The 18447-nt window shown below is 46.0% G+C and overlaps 1 protein-coding gene across 2 annotated transcripts in view; it reads right to left on the bottom strand.

Moving 5' to 3' along the window:
* The window catches only part of LSAMP (limbic system associated membrane protein), a 319416-nt gene that overhangs the window by 20209 nt on the left and 280760 nt on the right, over positions 1–18447 (bottom strand). For both annotated transcript variants that reach the window (XM_068417344.1, XM_068417345.1), the window contains exons 4-6: positions 16554–16688; positions 12696–12816; positions 11578–11726 (exon numbers count right to left, since the gene is read on the bottom strand). In XM_068417344.1, coding sequence (XP_068273445.1) covers positions 11578–11726; positions 12696–12816; positions 16554–16688 — 405 coding nt within the window. The remainder of the gene's footprint in view (positions 1–11577; positions 11727–12695; positions 12817–16553; positions 16689–18447) is intronic.

Raw genomic sequence — 18447 nt, 5'->3', positions numbered from 1 at the left:
TAAGTTGCCTTCATCATCTCTAAGGAGGAAGGTTCAGTTGATGGCTTCAGAAACTCATCTAACATAGAGATGGTATCAGGCTGTGAGTATCCTCTGGGCTGAGGATATCTGTCTCAGGAGGGTTATAGCCTGCCCGAGCTCTGCTCTGTCCGTGCTACACCGCTGACACTATCTGTGTCCCTACCGGACAACTGATTTTTCACAGCAGTTGCTCTTCCATGAGTTTGTTTCTAATCTCTGCAGTGCAGTTGTGTGTTTTCTCCCCCACTGGTTTCATCCAACCTCTGCTCTCCCACCTGATTGCTGTGCCCTGACCTCTGTTCTGCAGGGCTGTTCTGCATGCATGCAAAGCCACACCTGTGACTAAAGAGACCTTGAAATGCCTTCCCTGTCCCACTGCAAGGGCCCAGCTTGGAGGAATAACTTTCTGGGACGTCCAGTCTCAGTCCCTACCCTCCGCTGCTGCTCTTCTTCACTCGCTGGATTCTCCACAGCATTGCTACTGGAGAGGGTTATGCAAATATATGCAACCCAGGACTCATTTTGGAATAAATTAATCTAAATTAAAATTAATGAACAAAAAGTACAGAAACAGATCAAGCAATAAAGCTATTTCTCTCTCTTTCCCCCCGTGTCTCTCTTTTTTCTTTAAGCAAGCTGGTCTTTTTTCTTTATGCTTTTTTTGGGGAAGAAGCAGACTGTTTTGTTTTTTTTCCCAAGCAATCTCAGCAAACAGAAACTGTCTGTTGCCATCCAGAAAAATCCATCAAGCAATGCTGGTAGCTGTAGTAGAAATAATTCTTGACATTTCTCTTTTCCCTAAGAAGCTGTTTACAGCTACATTGCAACTACCCCTTTTGGAAGACACCATCTTCACCTCTGACTTTGATTTTATTCACTTTTAACCTCATGGTAAAAATAAGATACAATCCCACCCCTTGCCTGGTATCTAGGAAATAGCAAGAAACAATTAATATGATGTTGGCCTTCTGCCTTCACCCTGGCTTGTCCTTCTTGTTCCCTTGGCCTGAAACCCCCGCAGGCTTGGCACCCAGTGCAGTCCCAACCCTCAGTGCCTGCAGACCTGGCAGGGATGGACATTGACCACAAGCAGCAAGAGAAGCTTGGCCTGCCTGAGCATCCACCCTGCAGAGCCACCCCCTCCTGCACTCACCAAATGGAGAATGACCTCTTTGGAAAATCTGGCTGGATACCACCAGTGGGAAGCAAGGAGAGCTGTGAGTTGTGCTTCCCGCCCAGGGTCATGGGCATTATCAGGTGCCAATGACCAAGGTTGAGCCAGCTTTCAGGAAAGAGAGAGGCATGCTCCAAGTAGTCAGGCACACATCACTGCAGAGTGAGGAGTACAGCTCAGCTATGGCCCCTGAATGTCTGAGAATTTATGGTAATACCAGGCATGCCCATGGCTCCAAACATGCCCTCCTGCGCTTGGTCCCTACGGCCATTATTTTTCTCTGCTTGTAGTTGCTGTATCAGGATCATGGTAGGACAAGATGGGCTATTTTGGCCTTTTTATGCTACGGTTTCCCCAGCTTTGCCAACTAGTTTGTTTCAAAGGCTGCAAAGGTTTGCGTTTTCACCGACCCCTCCTTGGAGCCCAGCTGACAAAGCACCCACTGGCCTCGGTGAAGAGGACTCCAGAGACGGATGGGTTCTTTAGCTGGCCACACTGTACTGGGAGGGCTGGTTTCTGTGGACTGCTCCCACACCACTGCCTACTCAGCAAACGCCAATAATGTGTTAACCCTTTACAGTCTGTAGCCTCTGATGTAGCCCCATGCTTCTCTCCTCAGCTTCAAAATATTCAGATGTTCATCCTTTTGCCAAGCAGACCCTGCTGACACGAGAGCTGCCTGCTCGCAAGGACTGACAGGGCCGTGCACTAGAGAAAGCAAAAGGGGAGCAGGGATGGGTGGAGGTGACCACTGCAACAGATCAGCTCTCTTCTCCATAGCTAGGACCTCCACAGGGAGGGAAGAGGACTGAGAGGGTATTATAAAGAAAGATGCTCTCTGTTTCCCACTCTGGTCATCACACCCAAATGAACATCTCTCTTCTCCCTTCCCCCAGCTCCCACCCACCTGCTGAAGGCATTAGTGACAGTACAGGCTACATGGGCTATAGCTAAACGGATACTAGCTACAATCTACGGTCACACAGGGTCATTCTCCGATCCGTGCGCATTTTGGCAGAAAGATAGGATTGCTCGTTCTCCTTTTCCCTCCCCTTCCTCCAATTAGTAACACACTATTGCTATAAATCTTTTGCCACTCTGTTGATGACCTTGACTGGACTTTGTCTGATCAGGCCCCCAAGGACTGGCACACTTGATGCCCCGTGGGCAGTTTTGGGTGTGCTGCTCTCTGGGAAACACAGCATCTCCCTTGCAGAGCTCCCAGAGCATTCAAGATAACCATGCTGATAAAGCCCCTGGTTAATCTGTGGTAAACCCTCATCACATCACAAATCTCCTGAGATGTCTCAGGAGAGTTTTGAAGGTTTTGATGGGTTTTGAAGCCCATCAGTCTGGCTAAGATATTCTGATGTGGACACTAGGTGCTAATCATGGGGGAGGGAGTCTGTTCAAAGGGCAAGGGACAATGGAGGACAGAGATGGAGCTAGCACCATAATTGTGACAGACCCCTTTGTGGTTCAACAATGATCTCACTTGCCCTGTTGTTGGCACGTGTGGTGTGGAATGAGCAAGTTCTCCTTTTCTAGAAGAAAATTCTTTTGAAAAGCCACCTGATGATGCAGTAAGGCCTCCTTTGTGACAGTCAGGTCTTGTGTCATCCCATTATAACGTGACGTTACAATGCAGACAGGAAGACGTAATGACGTGCCATCGTCCCAGAAGACATTTCAGGGCATTTTGAGTGACCGGCTGCAAAATCAGGAGGGCTGGAAAATTTACCAGGCACAATTGTGTTGAGAGCTGAATCAGCTGGGCTTCACCAGCCTTTTAGGAAACTACCCCATCAAATTCAAGTTCCATGTGTTTAGTTAAATGGGCAACTTCTGAGTCTCCACCCTGCCTGAAAGCAAGATGTTTCCACAGCAGCTAGTTAATGATAGCAATGCTTAGCATGACTGCAGTGCTCTTCATCTCGAAACACCTTCCTTCTAAATTAATGCTCAAAACCCCACAGGGCAGGGAAGCGTTACCGAGGCTTAAGAGAAATGGAAATTGAAGGAGAAAGAGGGAGGAAGCTGTGATTCTGGTCACTGAGGAGAGGCTTATTTGAGAGTTGAGGACTGCATCTCAGAACATCACTCACAGGGAGAAAAAGGTCTAACAAGAAAATGCCTAAGGTTTCTTTGAAGGTGAACAGCAAAGTAAAAGCAAATGTTGAGATAAACGCCAATATCTGTGCTGAATGCCCACATTGGAGAAGCTGGTAGGGGCTTTCAGAAAACAAATGATGTCCAGAGTATTTAAAGTCTACTTTCCCCCTCTGCAAAATCCTCTTTGCATATCCTGGGTCACCGGAGATATCCCACCCAGCATTTAGCACCACAGATTCCTGGAGACTCCTCACAGAAGTGATGTCACACCAGGATGTCCTTCGAGATGATGAGATGATCGCAGGAGACTGGGGAGCAGTAAAAGGGCAAAAATAGCAACTTCAAAGACAAAGGGGGAAGTGTTTGAAAGGATGTGTGCAGGATGGCCTTGGCAGCTTGATTAGGAGGGGTATTTGGTATGGAAATCCTGGCCTTGCTCACTTGCAGTTTTTGCTTTATCATTTAGCTTAATGGGCTACTAATTCAAAACCAGCTGTAAACAGGGCTGGCTATGAAAAAAATTAACACTGCCTGCCTGTGGAATTTAAGGCTATATAATAAAAATAATAATAAAAAGAAAGAGCCCTGGGTTTTCCATCAGACAAAAATATTTGTCATTGAAAATTCTGCTTAAAAAAGAACACTCAAAATCGGAAAACTCCTGAAAACCTTACATCCCAAACATCCCCAGCAACTTTAATTTCATATCCAAGCACAGGTTTCATTTGCAATACATAAGATAATGGTGTTTAATTGGATTTATTTTTCCACAGTAGGTTCCCAATAGCCTACTTTATTCCTTTTCTCAGCTCCTTGAATGTTATTTACAAATCACTCTCTGGGATTTAATTTTAATGGTAGCTTGATTTCCCCCTCCCCTCCTCCTTTTTTGTAGGTACTTTTCTTTAATTGTATTTGTGGATTTGCCTTTTAAATAGGCAATTGTGACTACATCCTCAGCCTGAACAAGTTGCCAAGAGCAGAGCTTGATTTGAAAACAGAGTAGTTAAAGGGAGCTGGTGTAACACCCAGCATTTATTGTTCTTTTTGTGGGAGTACCTGCAGGTGCTGCACTTGGGCACGTGCCCTTTTACAAAACAACATGGGTTTGTAATAACACTCTACCCCAAAGCTCTGCACAGACGTTAACTATTTAGGCCTCTGAACATCCCATGAGTTGAGTGCATCTTCATCACATGGCGGTAAAACGAAGATGCTAAGGAGCCCTAGGCCAAGATTTTTTAAGTGAATACGGGGACTGGCTGCCTTATTGTTGATTTAGTTTCAAACACTGCTTTCAAACGCTGTGGCCTGCCTTCTGGAAGTGCCCAGTCTCTGCTCTTTGTCAGAAGTCTCGTGTGGACGTCAGGGCCGCACTGCCTAGACCTGAGGCATGCTTGGGCAGCACAGAGATAGAAAAAATACTCAGAGCCTGTTTTGCCTTCATACATTCTTCTCTTGGAATAAAGCAGACAGTAACACCTCACCGTGCACCTGTTTTCATGCTCTCTGCCTCAAATGCAGCACTATGTGGCTGGCAGACGTGGGGGTGTGTGACGGAGGAATGAGACAACGAAGTGTTTCATCATGAATAGTTTGCACAACTAGAGTGAAAAAAACCTCCTGGCAGCGATTTAATTTTTAGCTTCTCATTTGTCCCTTCCACCATCTCTGGTGGATTTTTAGGTCTTCTTATGCTTTTGATCCAAATCAGAACATGTGGGCAAAGACAGCTTAGGACTGGAATATATATTAGGAGTAGGTCTGCATACAAATTGAACCTCACTGAAGACTGTCCAGACCTGGGTGAGGACACAATGTCATGGCTCAAAGCTTGGCTAAAGGTTGTTGCTGTTTAGTTGTTTGGTTTTCTGAAAAGGGAGGAAGGAAAGGATGAAGGTGGTGAGCAGAAGGGACCAAGTGACATGTAGACGAGAAGGGAAAGTCCTTATTTTCCTTATTTCTGAACTGTTTTGCCCATCCCTAGCTCTGAGCGTTTATCAGGATGATGGAGAATGACCCCGCTAAAGAGCTACTTCAACATAAAACATATACTGACCTGGAAAAGGATTGGGGAGTGTGGGTAAAACTCGTTCTAAGGGGGGAAAAAAAACAATAAGCAACATGCAGGAGAAAAGGACAAGCCACTTTTCACACCAAGCAAGCAGCAGATACAAACCTGATGGAGTTGTCCATCCCCAAATTAGATGAACTAGAGCAGGTTTCATATACAGGGCATTTTGCTAGCAACACACCTAATATATATCAACATCCCCTGGGACTGGGAGTCAGTGAGAAGTCATTTGAAAAACTAAACAAATAATATCCACACAGCAAGAGGGATTAAGCACCTGCAGTGAAGGTAATTGGAGTTGATGGGCCACATCTCCCCTCTGACTTTCAAGACCACTCATGCCATCACACTACAGCTCCTCTTAGTTACACCTCTGGCAGGAAGATAGCCTTGGCAGAGAGGTGAGTTGTGGAAGTCCTCTATGGGTAGTTGCTGCCTCCCCAGAACCTCCTCCACAATGGATTTCTTGCCAGTGATAGGTCTGCTGAGGATCCGAGCATGGGAGAAGTCACCCTGGTGAATCCTCAAGGGCACTCTGTTTCTTTTGAGCCTTTATCTTCGAATGAGAATGGAGTTTTTGCAGACTCATCAATCTCTAGCTGTACACAGAGCCTGCTGTTTTGGTTACAGGGTTTTTACAATGCGTCCTCATTACACGTCACAGCAGGACTTCGTTATATGTGACTGCTGGCTTCATGCTTTGCTTCTTCCACACAAGGATCTCAAAGAGTTGCACAGACACTGAGGGAAACTGGTGTCAGAGATCTCAGTCTGAGGCTAACAGTAGTGTTAATTCCATTTTACAGATCGTGCAGTTGATGCACAGAGCAAGGAAGCAATTTGCCCAGGGTCAAATGATGAACTGTTGGCAGAGCCAGGAGCAGAACCAAGAATACAAGACCCCCAGGCCTGACTCTGATCACTGGGTCTCCCTTCATTACCTTCAGAGATTTCTGGATACCTCGTACTGACTGAGACAAGTTCCCACTCAGAGACTGATGGGTAAGTAGACATTTAGCTGTAGAGATATGCTACTGTGCAACACCTGATAGGCTTGGGGCAATGAGCTGACTCCTGGCTTACCTGTGAGGATGGTGCTAAGATCAGTGTTGATGGACATAGAGCTTGGCAGGATACGTCAGTAGTGTGCCATTATTCTCTGATCAACCCAGGCCCAGCTATTTGGAGGCCAACGCTCTTTATACAGCACCCTTGGTGCAAGGAGCTAGTTTCTGACACACTGGAGCCCATGAGGATGTAGCAGGTCAGGCCCGTCCCTGTGACACTGGCAGATCTCCTGCCCTCATGGTGGTAATGGAGCTGTTTGAATCCACAGCAGGCACAGGGGAGATTGTCTCTTGTGTAGAAAATACTCCTCTCGGCTAGCCTGGATCTCTGTGTTTATGTAGCAACAGGGGACTATTGTTCTGCAAAAGCAGGCTGTTGTGCTGACATGACTTCCTTGTTATTTAGTTTGGTTAAATAACTCAACTCCCCTTTACCTTCTTCCTGCACAGCAGGCTGCAGACTTCACAGCACAAGCGGTTAAAGCAAAGCACTATGGCCTCATTATCATGCTGCTTTCTATTCAAGGACTCTGCCTCTGCTCCCCTCACCGCTGCATGCTGCCTTTATTGCTCCACCCTGGCTGATGAGCAGTGTCTCAGCCTGGCCCCATCTGGCTGTCACCCGAACCACGTTCCTCCTCTCCCGAGTCTCCCCATTGTTGACAGCCCCTGGGAAAACACAGGGTTTGCACTGAGAGCCACTACGAGAGATTTCGGCCACAGATGCGCTCCAAATCCTAGCAGCAACCACCATAAGCAAATGATCAGGCGCAACAAAGCGTGAGCAAAGAGTTAGGAGAAGGGGTGTAAGCGTGTGCACACAGCCAGCACTTGCGCTGGGGCACTAACAAATAACAACAAGCTAGAGGCAAGCACCAGCTCTTCTTAGGAACATGCCTCTTGGTGGGATCAAAACTGCCTGACTGAGATGATAACTCTACCTGCAGCCTCTCGAGGAGGCAGGGGTGGGATGCTGACTGCTGCGGCTTCTAATTGGCATGAGCCTCGCCAGCTTCTGCTTCACCCCCGCGTTTCCTTACTCCCTGAAGGGTGCAGAGGATGCGAGCCGCAGAGGATGCAGCAGGGGACCTGCTGAGGTGGCAGTCTCCTATAATTGAGACAATTTAGCCAGCAGGACTGCGTAAGGATGCGCGGCACTGCCCTGGTGTCTCCTGTTTTACCCTCTGGGATGGGCTAGCTCTGCGGGAGGCAGAAGCCAACTCATTTGGAAGAGCATTCATTTCTTTTCTCTGCCTTGCTAGAATGCACCAGGCGCTGTCCCTGCTTCTGTGTGCCTGTGAGGGTGTGTGTCCTTGCTTACTCTTCACACAGGTGTATACGTATGCATCCATACTCACGTGCACGTAAACCTGTGTATCTATATGCTCGTATAGCAGACGTGTACCTGGTATATATAGATGCACATATTTACACTTCTGTGTAGCTCGTGTTAAGATACAGATTGTGACTTTTACTCATAATGCTTTTCATAGCACTCTGTTAGCTGAGTGGAATGTCAAGAAGACACTTTCCCTCCCTCCTAATACTCTTAGGAAAAAAACCCCTTTCCCTTCAGTTGTGGCACTACTTTTTCACCTCTGTTGCTCTGTGATGGCGACCCTGGCTTGGCCTCTGTCAGGCAATTTTCACAGAGATCTGTGTTACTGCCCCTTCCCTAGGTCTCACAGGATTTTGTGCTTGGGGCTTACAGACCCTGTTCCTAGGGTCGGCAGAGCTGAAGCAACCTACTGGCTCACTAGATGCAAAACATGGTCTGCCTCCGAAATCCTCATATGCACAGACGTGTGATATGGCTTCCTCTCTTGCATGGGCTCTGGTGCTTGTTGAGCCCTTCCACAAACTAACTGGGCTCAGTACAACAAAAGAAAACGTTTGGGGGCATTTTAGGGGGTGGGCGGTAAAGCTTGGTTACTTTTTCACTGGTTTAGCAGGTTGAACTGGCTCGGTGGGTTGTCCACTGAGTACCAGAATAAGGGAAACAACAAAAGCATGTGGCAGAGAGCAGAGTGAGCAAAAGGAGTGGGGAGGAAGGGATGGCAGCAAGCTATTAGACCAGTTGGATCAGCAAACTGTACCTGAGTACCCTCTCTGCAAACATATTCCATACTGCTGTTGGAGACAGGTTCCTGGGTAAGAGAGACCTTTGGTATAGCCATTTTTATGTTGTTGTAAACTCAGGTCTCCAGGAGTGAGGGGTATAAATCTCTCCACCTACAGCAGGCAATTCTGCTGCCACGTCCTTTATGGAAGATCGCTAGCTAGCTATTCATACAGCTCCAGGGAGCTGCTTTTATATTTTAATGTATCTTCTCTCTATGGCATTGACATCTAAGGCACTCGGTCTCTCCGAGAGCTTTTCAATGCTGCCTGAGATTTCCTGGAATGGTGGTCACCCATTTTTCTCTATTGCTAAACTGTTCTTTCACATCATTTTGCTAGCTCCCCTTCTGCCCTCCACCTCAGGCAAAGCTGCCAGTACCTCATTATTAACTGCAAAGCTGCCAGTACCTCATTATTAACTTTTTGGTCGTTTCTTCACTTCTGGCTGTCATTCTTTTTTTGTGCTGCAAAGGGACACTGCATCTGCTTCCCCAGTGGGATGTTGCCCTACAGTGAGCTTGTTCTCTGTTTAAAAAAAGAAATAAAATCTCTCATTCTAGGGATGAAAAACATTCCCAAGTATTTGAGTATCTGCTGTACCTTGCAAAAACTTGGCACTCCTTTATTTTTCTGCCTGGGTGCGTGGCTGGCAGTGTGCATTACCTGTTCTTTCAGCTACTGTGTGATCACTACATCATTTTTTTCATCTGGGCTTGTAGGTTTTTTCAGTTGTTTTCTTTATCTTTATGAGGCTAGATTCTCTTCACTCGTTCCCCCCCCTCCCCAATTTCTTAACCTTAGAAATACCAGCTGTAGTCTGCCTGAATTTATTTTTTTCTCTCTTTCTCTCTTCCACGCTAACTAGAAGGAAAACAGAGATTTCCCGAAACAATACGAAGCAATTGCACACTGCAGAAATAGGGATTGGCTAAGCAACAAAAATAAAAGTTAGAAACAGTCTACTGAAAATCATCAAATCTCTGTCAGCTCCTGCACCTCCATTCTTCTGGCTCGTGTGAAGCTCTCTAGCATTTCCCAGCGTAAACAGACCTTGAATTTCTAAGGTAAAAATGATAAACAAAATCCAACAACCTGAAAGAAGGAACATTTTCTTCATATACATCAAAAGGAGGCTAAAATAGGACCCTCGCTGTTGCGAGTCATCTTTAATAGTTGCCATATTCCTCCTGGAATAGTTAATGGCAACTTCGCAAGATCTCCCTGGGTCTCTTACAGGTTCTGCCGCTCATTTTACAACCATGGGTAAACCACTTCTTCGCTCTGTACCTTAGTTTCCTACTGCAAAATGGTGCTAATAACACTCACCCATTTCTAAATAACTTGTGATGTTAAAATATTAATTGCTAGCAATCCTTTGAGATCCTTTGGGGTGAAGTTCTGAAGTCACGCAAAATGCTTTTCTAGCAAAACGACCCCCCCTCAGCTAAAATCACGTGTGCGTACACACGTTATTGAATTTCATCTTATATTTTGTTTCAGTGATGCATTTCAGCTCATCTGTGTAGCAGGAACCAACAGAGGGGGACAAATTTAGAATTCAGCCACAAATAATGGATTCTAAACTTAGCATTATATTAATATCAGCAAGAACAAATCTGGAGTATTTGAAAATTGTGTTCCAGATTGCTGCCTGAGGATTTTATTTGAATCTCATGACAGTCACAAGACCAGGGTGAAAAGACTTTCAAAGCAGAAATTTGCTTTGTGTGCTGCAATGCTACAGGAAATCAAATATATGTTATTTTATTATAATATCTGTTCTTTAGAAAAGAACTTCCACAGAATATACCCAAATTTTGCAAAAATTCAATCAGCCATGAAGTAAATCCAGAGGTGGTAAACAAAGAATGCCAATTATCCTTTTGCACTACATCTGTTAAAAAAAAACAAACCAAAACATTGTTTTTCTGATTATTTGATTAATCTGACCACACACAGCAGAAACTAGACTAAACTGCGTCCCATACTAAGACTGCTTTACACAGCTTATCTTTTTTCTGTTTAAAAGGATGTGCAGATCATGCCCTGAGTGTTTTAATTCAATTTGGGACTGTCAGAGGAATACAGCCCTAAGTCACTTTGTGTCTATGTGTCCATTCATGTGTCCATCCATGAATCAACAGATTCTGCTGCAGTCTATTATTTCTGGTGGCAATAACAATGTGTGGTCCAAGTCGAGCCCAAGTTTTGGCCCTGGAATCAGGAACTGCGTTTGGAATACACCAGTTTGTACGTGTGCATGGGTGGTAGGTGAGGGGCAGGGGCTCTGTTTAGGGTCAGGTTTGAATCAGCTGCAGAATTCAGAACCAGTAGATAATTCTGCTGTAGAGTTTGGTCTAGTCCCAACTTCTGTCTGTTTACACTTACTATGACAAACTCAGTAACTGAAAGGTAGCACAATGAGATCTAAGGAATTTTATTCCATATTTCATCTGCTGATTACCTTTTCCCCCATGTTCCCTACGGTATGCCCCTTTAAATCATTCTGTCTTTTCCCACTTCTTTCCCTTCCATTTTCAAACTCATTTCTCTTTTTCTTGACCCTCTCTTGTTCTCCTCAGGCTCAGTGGCTAGTTCTCTCCATCTCTCTGAATTACTTGTCATTTCTCAGCTGTCACAGACCCTCTGAGTCCTGGCCTTCTGTCTCCTTATTAAAGGGGCTGTCATTCTAAAGGTTTTTTTTTTTTTGTTTCCAGCTTTAAAACAAACATGTTTTTATTATTTTAACAAAATCTGACTTCAGCAAAGAAAGTCAATCAAAGGGCTTGACTGTAAACCCTTTAATTTGGCTGTGTTTGTGTTTCATGGCAAGTATGAACATGTAGGTATCTGAAGCAGAGCACTGAAAGCCAGTTCATGGCTGGAGGTTTTGAGGGGTGGGGGTGGCAAGCGGATGCTTTCCTGAGTTTTGGTCACCGTGTGCTTCCTACATAGCCTGGTCTTTGCGAGAGCGATCTGGACCTCCCTTCACCCTCTCCCATACTTACTGTAAAGATATAGGCTGGCATTTGTGACCCCCAGCTTGTTGGCAGCCACGCAGGTGTAGTTCCCGTAGTGTTCCTCAGTGACGTTGGCCACCATCAGCAGAGACTGGCTTCCTGTGCTCTTTATCTCCAGACCGTTGGCGCTGTTTATCCTGGGAAGACAGGAGAAGAGGTGTGTAGTGCAATGGCAGTTGTGTACTGGGAAGGAAACCACTGCCTGGCAGGCAGTAAACCAAAGCCATTCAGCTGAGCTGGCAGGTGAGGATGGAGGAGAAGGAGATGTGAGAAGAAAGAGACCAAAGAAGGCATTGACAGAAAGCAGGAGGAGGGAATGAAAGGAAGAAGGAGCATAGTGGGGTGGAAAGCCGCCAGTAAAGCAGTGGAGAAGCAAGAAAAGCCGAGGGAAAGGGAGGAAGCCTTTACCCAGCACCAACTAACACTTGGAAATGAACGCACCATGGCAAGCTGAGGGCTAGTCCGTATTTGAACGAGAGGTTTTTAGTGAAACACACCAATTCATGTGTTCCAATATGTGTATATACTAAAGCTGAGTCAGCGCTGAGCCTGTGCACACGGGTCAGGTTAAAAACTAGGATAATAACACAACCTTCTTAATGACAGGCAAATACTCAAGTATAAGGGACAGATCCCTTTTCTCATTTTCTCTCATATGCAAATCTGGGTGGCTCAGGTCACACAGATGAGGCAATATTACACCTCAGCAGCTCCTTCTCCTAGATGAAGGCACTTAGAGCGGCATTACCTACTTGGAGACTAACACTGCCTATTTTTCTGACTGTATCATGGGTATTTAATGCATGAACATCGTCAGGAAGAAAGTACTATTGATGTCTTAATTGTGTATTGGCCCATAACTGACTTAAAGGCAAGAGCTCCATCCTCTGCACTTCCTTCAGCATCCCCAGCGCAGAAAGGAATTGCTTCCTCCAGCCCTGACCATGCTGGCTCTGCCGAGTCTGATGGGACCATCATGACTTATATGGGTTGTGAAGAGTTATTTGTTTGAGAAGAGTTGGGGAAGACGATAGGTGATTCTTTAAGGATCTTCTATTGAGTGAACTGAAAAGGAGAGAAGGGAAGAGGCGAGCTAAAGGTCTTACCTGGTATCATCTCTGTACCACTCAAAATCAGGCGTGGGCACTGCTGACGCTTCGCACCGGAGTAAGGCTTGTCGTCCCGTGGCCGCTTCATTGCTCTTGGACTCTGTGATGGTGGGAGGGTCTGCAGGAAGGAAACACATGGTCACTTCACACACTTCCAGGTGGAATGAAACAGCAAACTATGGCAGGGCTGGCTTCCTGTCATGGAAACCATTCGGGCTGGTGGAGGCCCATGTCTGCTGCTTGCTGTGGCACACGTTCTCCCCTGCTCCTCTGGAGAATACCTGCTCTTTGAACTCTCCCTAATACACCGCGTTAGCATCATTCCTTACGCGTGCTTCTCTTCAGCAACTCCGAATAAAGTTCTGTCATAAATGCACAGGCATACACAGGCAGAGTTAAGGTTAATGACGGACTTCTGTAATTTATGAATATTTACCTGTGGATCTCTAGTTCCCATAGGCTCATGAAAGAGAAGAAGATGAGAGAAAGACTTCATGAAGAGTAAAGGAAGACAGCAAAAGTAAAATGAATAAAGTAGGAGTTTAACACTAGCATGAAAATTATTTTCCATACAACTGTGTGTCTAATGTCAAAACTGTAGTAAGAAAGGACTGAGGCAACATGTATGAGACAAACACATTCACAACTTAAAAAGAAAAAGCTTTAGCAGAAGCTGTTGGTGCAACTTTGAGAGCCAGACCACTTGTTGAGACACTTCCCTTAGGTGTCTAAGGTTACAAATCCTGCCCAAACATTCCTGGACATCATGCTTTGTCACAGGCTCCAAGAGGGGTTGCTTGTGATTGCTCTGCGTGAAGCTTGCCCTCAGCCCAGCACGGTGCTCCCACCTCTGCTTACTTTGAAGCCTGAGAGTTGTGCCATGGGCAAACAAAACTTGGGAAACACATCAGTGTGCTCTGCTGGAGCTAGGTCTCAGTGCTGGCTGGGTGCCAGGTAGGGTAGGCACCCACATCTTCAATCCCCGCCCCATGCTCAAAATGTTAAGTGACAAGCTTTACATGTTAAAAGACAGAATTATTTCCACCTTGCTGCTCAGAGGGATCAGGGAATAAGTGCCTTGTCTCTCATCACTAATACTTGCATACCCTGAGATTACGGGGCTGCAACTAAGACAGCTACTTTTCTGAGACTCAAGTTACCATAAAACACACTCTGTGAGTACAGAGCACAGCTCCGCCGTCTGTATCCATCCCAGCACTGAAAGGCCAAAAAAAGAATCAAAATGGATCGTGCCAGTCAAAGAAAAAAACAAAATTCTGTCTGGAAAATGTATGGAAAGAAGTTTGTTTGTGAACACATTAGCCATCTCAATGTGATCCCTTTCCTGACCTTAATCGGGATTTTATGCAGGGCTTTAGGGATATTGCAGCGCGCCCTCTAACATCATAAATATTAATAAGTGTACATAAATAGGATCCTACATTCAAAGGCTGTGGGTTCAGGCAAATATTTTAATTTGGAAAGGAGGAGGGGTAATAAAAGGATAGTGAAGGTGATTTTTTTAAGCAGCCCTCTTCGCTTTGGTGGTTCGAGCAGTGTATCTTCTTGCTGTCTGCAGCGAGACAAATCTTTTCCATTTCACTGAATCCAGTGCAAGAGGTGAGTCACAAAATGAACAAGCACCAAGAAAATGACCCTGGCGGGTGTGTGCTCCCCGGGCTGCGGCCAGGGAGCCCAGCCCCTCGCTCTGAGCAGTCTCAGAAAGTAAAGACTGCTACTCAATAGTCTCAGTCTCTCTCCTATTGTACTCAGAAAGCAGCCGCTCTGCATTTAGCTCCCCGAGGAGTGGGTTCCCTTTAGCTGTTTTCCCCTCACTCCTCCCCAGGCCTCAGTTTCCCTGTCTGTGATGTGCAAGGGCCATTACTCTGGGAGCCTGAAGGTGGTAGTGTGAGACCAAAGCAAAGCGAGGATGCTCTCTCCTGCAGTCCGGCTGACAAGCTACGTGCTCCACAGCGTCAGTGGGTGATAAGAGATGGCCAGGAAGCTCCTGAGGTTGGGCAGGTCCCATTTTTCAAACTTACTGTAGTCTTCCCACTTTCTGCTGCTTGTGGTGTCAAGATAAGGGAAGATGTATGCAAATGTCTAGCTTTCATTCCCCAAACAGGACTGATTTTTTTCCTGTGCATGGCCCTCATGACCTCTTAGATTTTCTCCCTTTGTTTTGAAAGGAAAGATCTGTCCTGAAGGAATTTATAAGTTGATTACATTACAAATTAGGCCACATAATAATATTGCATGTCGCTATCACATTGTATTTTCATATATTCCAACAGTAAAAATGTTTAAGATCTCACTTAGCACAGCTATTATGAGTTGAAACTAAGTCAAAATCAAACATTCTGACTTTATACAAACAATCTGTTTCAACCATGTTAAAAGCATCGTTGCAATTATGTTTCACAGAAATATTTGGAAATATTAATTGGTTCTCATGGAATGTCTCGGGTTTATAAACTCAGCTGTTTTTGACAGGAAAAAAACCTTCAACAGTTTTAGTGCAGAAAATCTGCTACTACAGTTTCGCATTAATGCCAAATTTGGCCCATGAAGCAGCCGGTATTAAACCACTGCCACCCAATTTCTAAGGGAATTATAAAAAACTCTGTGGATTCTGAAAATGCTGCAGGGAGCCTATGACCTTGACTTCAAAGCAAGACAGACAAGTTGATCTGATGTGATGGCCCAAAGGGAGAGAAAGAGACAAAGAGCAAGAATGGTATTAAAAGGTGCTAAAATCACCTGTGGTGGCAAATTAGACTGGGATGGGCTGAAGCACTTGCTGCTGTCAGCTCTCTGCCCTAACCCACTCCCTGAGAGTGCTACCTGTGAATCAAGGCCATGCACATCCACCCTGAAACATGTCTGTAACCATCTCCAATTTCCATTTAAGTTAATATTCTGGTATATAAACTGAAGAAGGTCAGGAGAGGATATACCTCCCGTTCATCCATCCCTGCTGCAGAGTTATTAGCCTCCAAGCAAGGAAACAGAGCAGGCAGACAGGGATATTCATTTTAAATCATGCCAGTGCCAACTATGAGCCATACAAATATGGAGGTGGACATACACACATGTAGAATTATAAGAGTAACAGTGGTCTGAAATATCTCGTGTCCCTGTGAGAGGAGCACGCCAGCAGAGTGAAGTGGACGTCTGTCTAAGCACGTATGGGCGATGGGGTCCATGCCCCACTCACACAGGTGTGGATGTCAGCCACACAGCTAACCGTGCCTCTCGGTGTTTTCAGGTGGATGGCCGTACCCTTTAGTCAAGCCCCCATCTGTATTGCACTGGTGCACGGAGGGTCTCTTAGAGAGGGCTTTATGCTAACGACTTGAAACCAGCATAAAAGTCAAGTTTTTGCACCCTCTCATTAACACATGCCTCTACTGCCTGTCCCCCCAGGCCCCTGTGATACCCATGTAGGCACTGCTGAGATGGCTGGGTGCAGGCAGGCGTGTGTTTGTTCTGAGCCAGCTAAACCCTCCCTTATCTCTCCTTGCTGCCTTGCTGAAGCTTCTCTTCACGCTACTGTTCTCCCGAATATCAATGAGTGAAAACAAGGCATCGCCAGTGTTTCTGAGGGGAGGCGCAGGGCAGCTCACAGATCCTCTCTTTTTTTCTCTCTTTTTCCTTCTTTGCTTACACATTACCAGGTTTAAAGCACAAAATATACCTGCAATAAGTGTCTAATTGCAGATAGTTTCCTCAGCACCACCCCCATTTTAGATCATATAATATAAACCCAGAAAGGCTTCTCTATTTATCCTAAAGTCACCTCTGCCCATGGGCAAAGCTCTCCCCGTTGACCCGCTCCAGTTGCGAGGTACTCACAGTTCACAGTGACCCGGACTTGCTTGACATCTGCTGAAGCAACCTCGTTGGCAGCTTTGCATTCGTACTTGCCCGATTGCTCTCGCGTGATCCCTAGGATCTCCAGATACTCTTCCTCGCCTTCAAACTCTCTGCCTGGTAGGACAGAAAAATACAGATGGTGGCTCTGTTAGGCATTCAGATTTGGGAAGTCTTCTGCTAATTGCTATGGAGAAACAATCACAACAGGGATTCTGCAAATAAACAACAGTCATGAGCGATTTTAAAGTTATCTCAGAAGCCATATCAGCAAGATACTAGCATTTGATTTAGTTATGGAAAATTTGGGTTCTGAAAATCCAGAAGGAAGCACACAAGTGGTACCAAAACATTGCATCTCACAGGGTTTCCAGGCCGAGAAGCAAAATCACCACCACGTACAACCGAAGTAAGTTCACTGGTGTGATGGCTGAGTATCAGGGGAGGTTAGTCAGCCTGTGGCCGATGGGCTGGTTCAGGGCTAGCCGGGTCCTCAGATGTGGTGCTGTATTGTCAGCACCCTCTTCTCTGCTGCAAAACTGTGAAAAATGTCTTTCTGTCTCTCAGCGCAACCACCACCCTGAAGTGCCATCGATCTGATCGAGCTACTGTTAAACATGGCCAAACTGAGAGAAACAAAGTGCAATTTGATCCGGGGAGACCAATAATCATCATGAGTCCCTGATCTACTGTACATACGAAATGACATATTTAAACAGCGCTGCCTCGCTGACACAGTTTTGAAAGCAGTGACTTGAGCGCTGGGGTTACAGACAGGGGCAGCAATCAGGGGAGGTCTGTGGCCTTGCTGTTAATTCAGTCTATGACCTTGGGTGTGTCACTCCCTTGCTCTTGCTCTGTGAACTGCGGCTAATAGCCCCTCTCTCCCATCGCCTCCCGGTCAGAGAAGGGCGGTGATGATGACCTGTGTAAAACACATTGGAATCGCTGGATGAAAGGTGCCAGGGAAGCATGAAATATTAGGATCAGGATATCTACCCTATTCCTTCAGAAAGCAAAGCAAGGCTCCTCCTGGGAAGAATCTGAACCACATTGGCAGCAGTGTAAAGGGAGATGCTTCCCTCCTCTGAGAGGGCTGCAAGCACTGGTCTGCAGCATGCAAAGCCACAAGCCCCAGCTGTGTGCCTGTGTGTGTTCAGAGAAAGCCTCCCCCAACCCTGAAAGGGTAAAAGCCAGATTTGAAAAAAAAAAAAAGGTCAGGTCACAAGGGCTCCCATTCAGGTTCCTCAGAGAGCGCTGCTCAGATTTTCCAAAGCAACTCTCTGCCCAGAGGACATTTTCTGCTCATAGGTGCCAAGTACTCCTGAAACCCTGCCCATTTCATGTAAGTGCTCAGAGTTGTTTGATGGAGTTCAAATAGTGCCTGCGGGGATGGGGCTTTTGTCCTTGGCTCTGCAGCACTGTGTGAAAGCAGTGGGTAAGCCCTGTCTCCAGAGCTAAAGTTCCTGGGGAACCACCTCCAATGAATCCCACCACGCAGGCACAGCCTTGCTGCCGCGCGTTGGCCAGGTCAGGCTGGCCGCACATGCTGGCGATGCCAGCTGTGTGCATTTCCCTTTGCATCAGAGATAGGGACTGCAGCAACTTCAAAATCTGCTCAGAACTCTGTCCCTTACATAATTATTTTTGCCTTTTTAATTTTTTTTTCCCAGGCAATTTTCAGAACCGTTCTAGGGGAAAACAACCCCCTGTCACAGAGACTCAGCACGAAAACAGCAGTGTACCTATCAAATTCATGCCAAGACAAGGTTTCCCCTCTCTTTCAGCAGGGCTAACCAGCAGCCCCTTTTCCAGCTCCTACCAGATGTTCAGGTGAGAGGAAATCTCTTTGCTATGTCTAAAACTTACAACTGCT

The sequence above is a fragment of the Nyctibius grandis genome, chromosome 23, assembly GCF_013368605.1.
Source record: "Nyctibius grandis isolate bNycGra1 chromosome 23, bNycGra1.pri, whole genome shotgun sequence".
NCBI classification, from domain to species: domain Eukaryota; kingdom Metazoa; phylum Chordata; class Aves; order Nyctibiiformes; family Nyctibiidae; genus Nyctibius; species Nyctibius grandis.
This window is presented reverse-complemented; position numbering and strand designations above follow the sequence as displayed.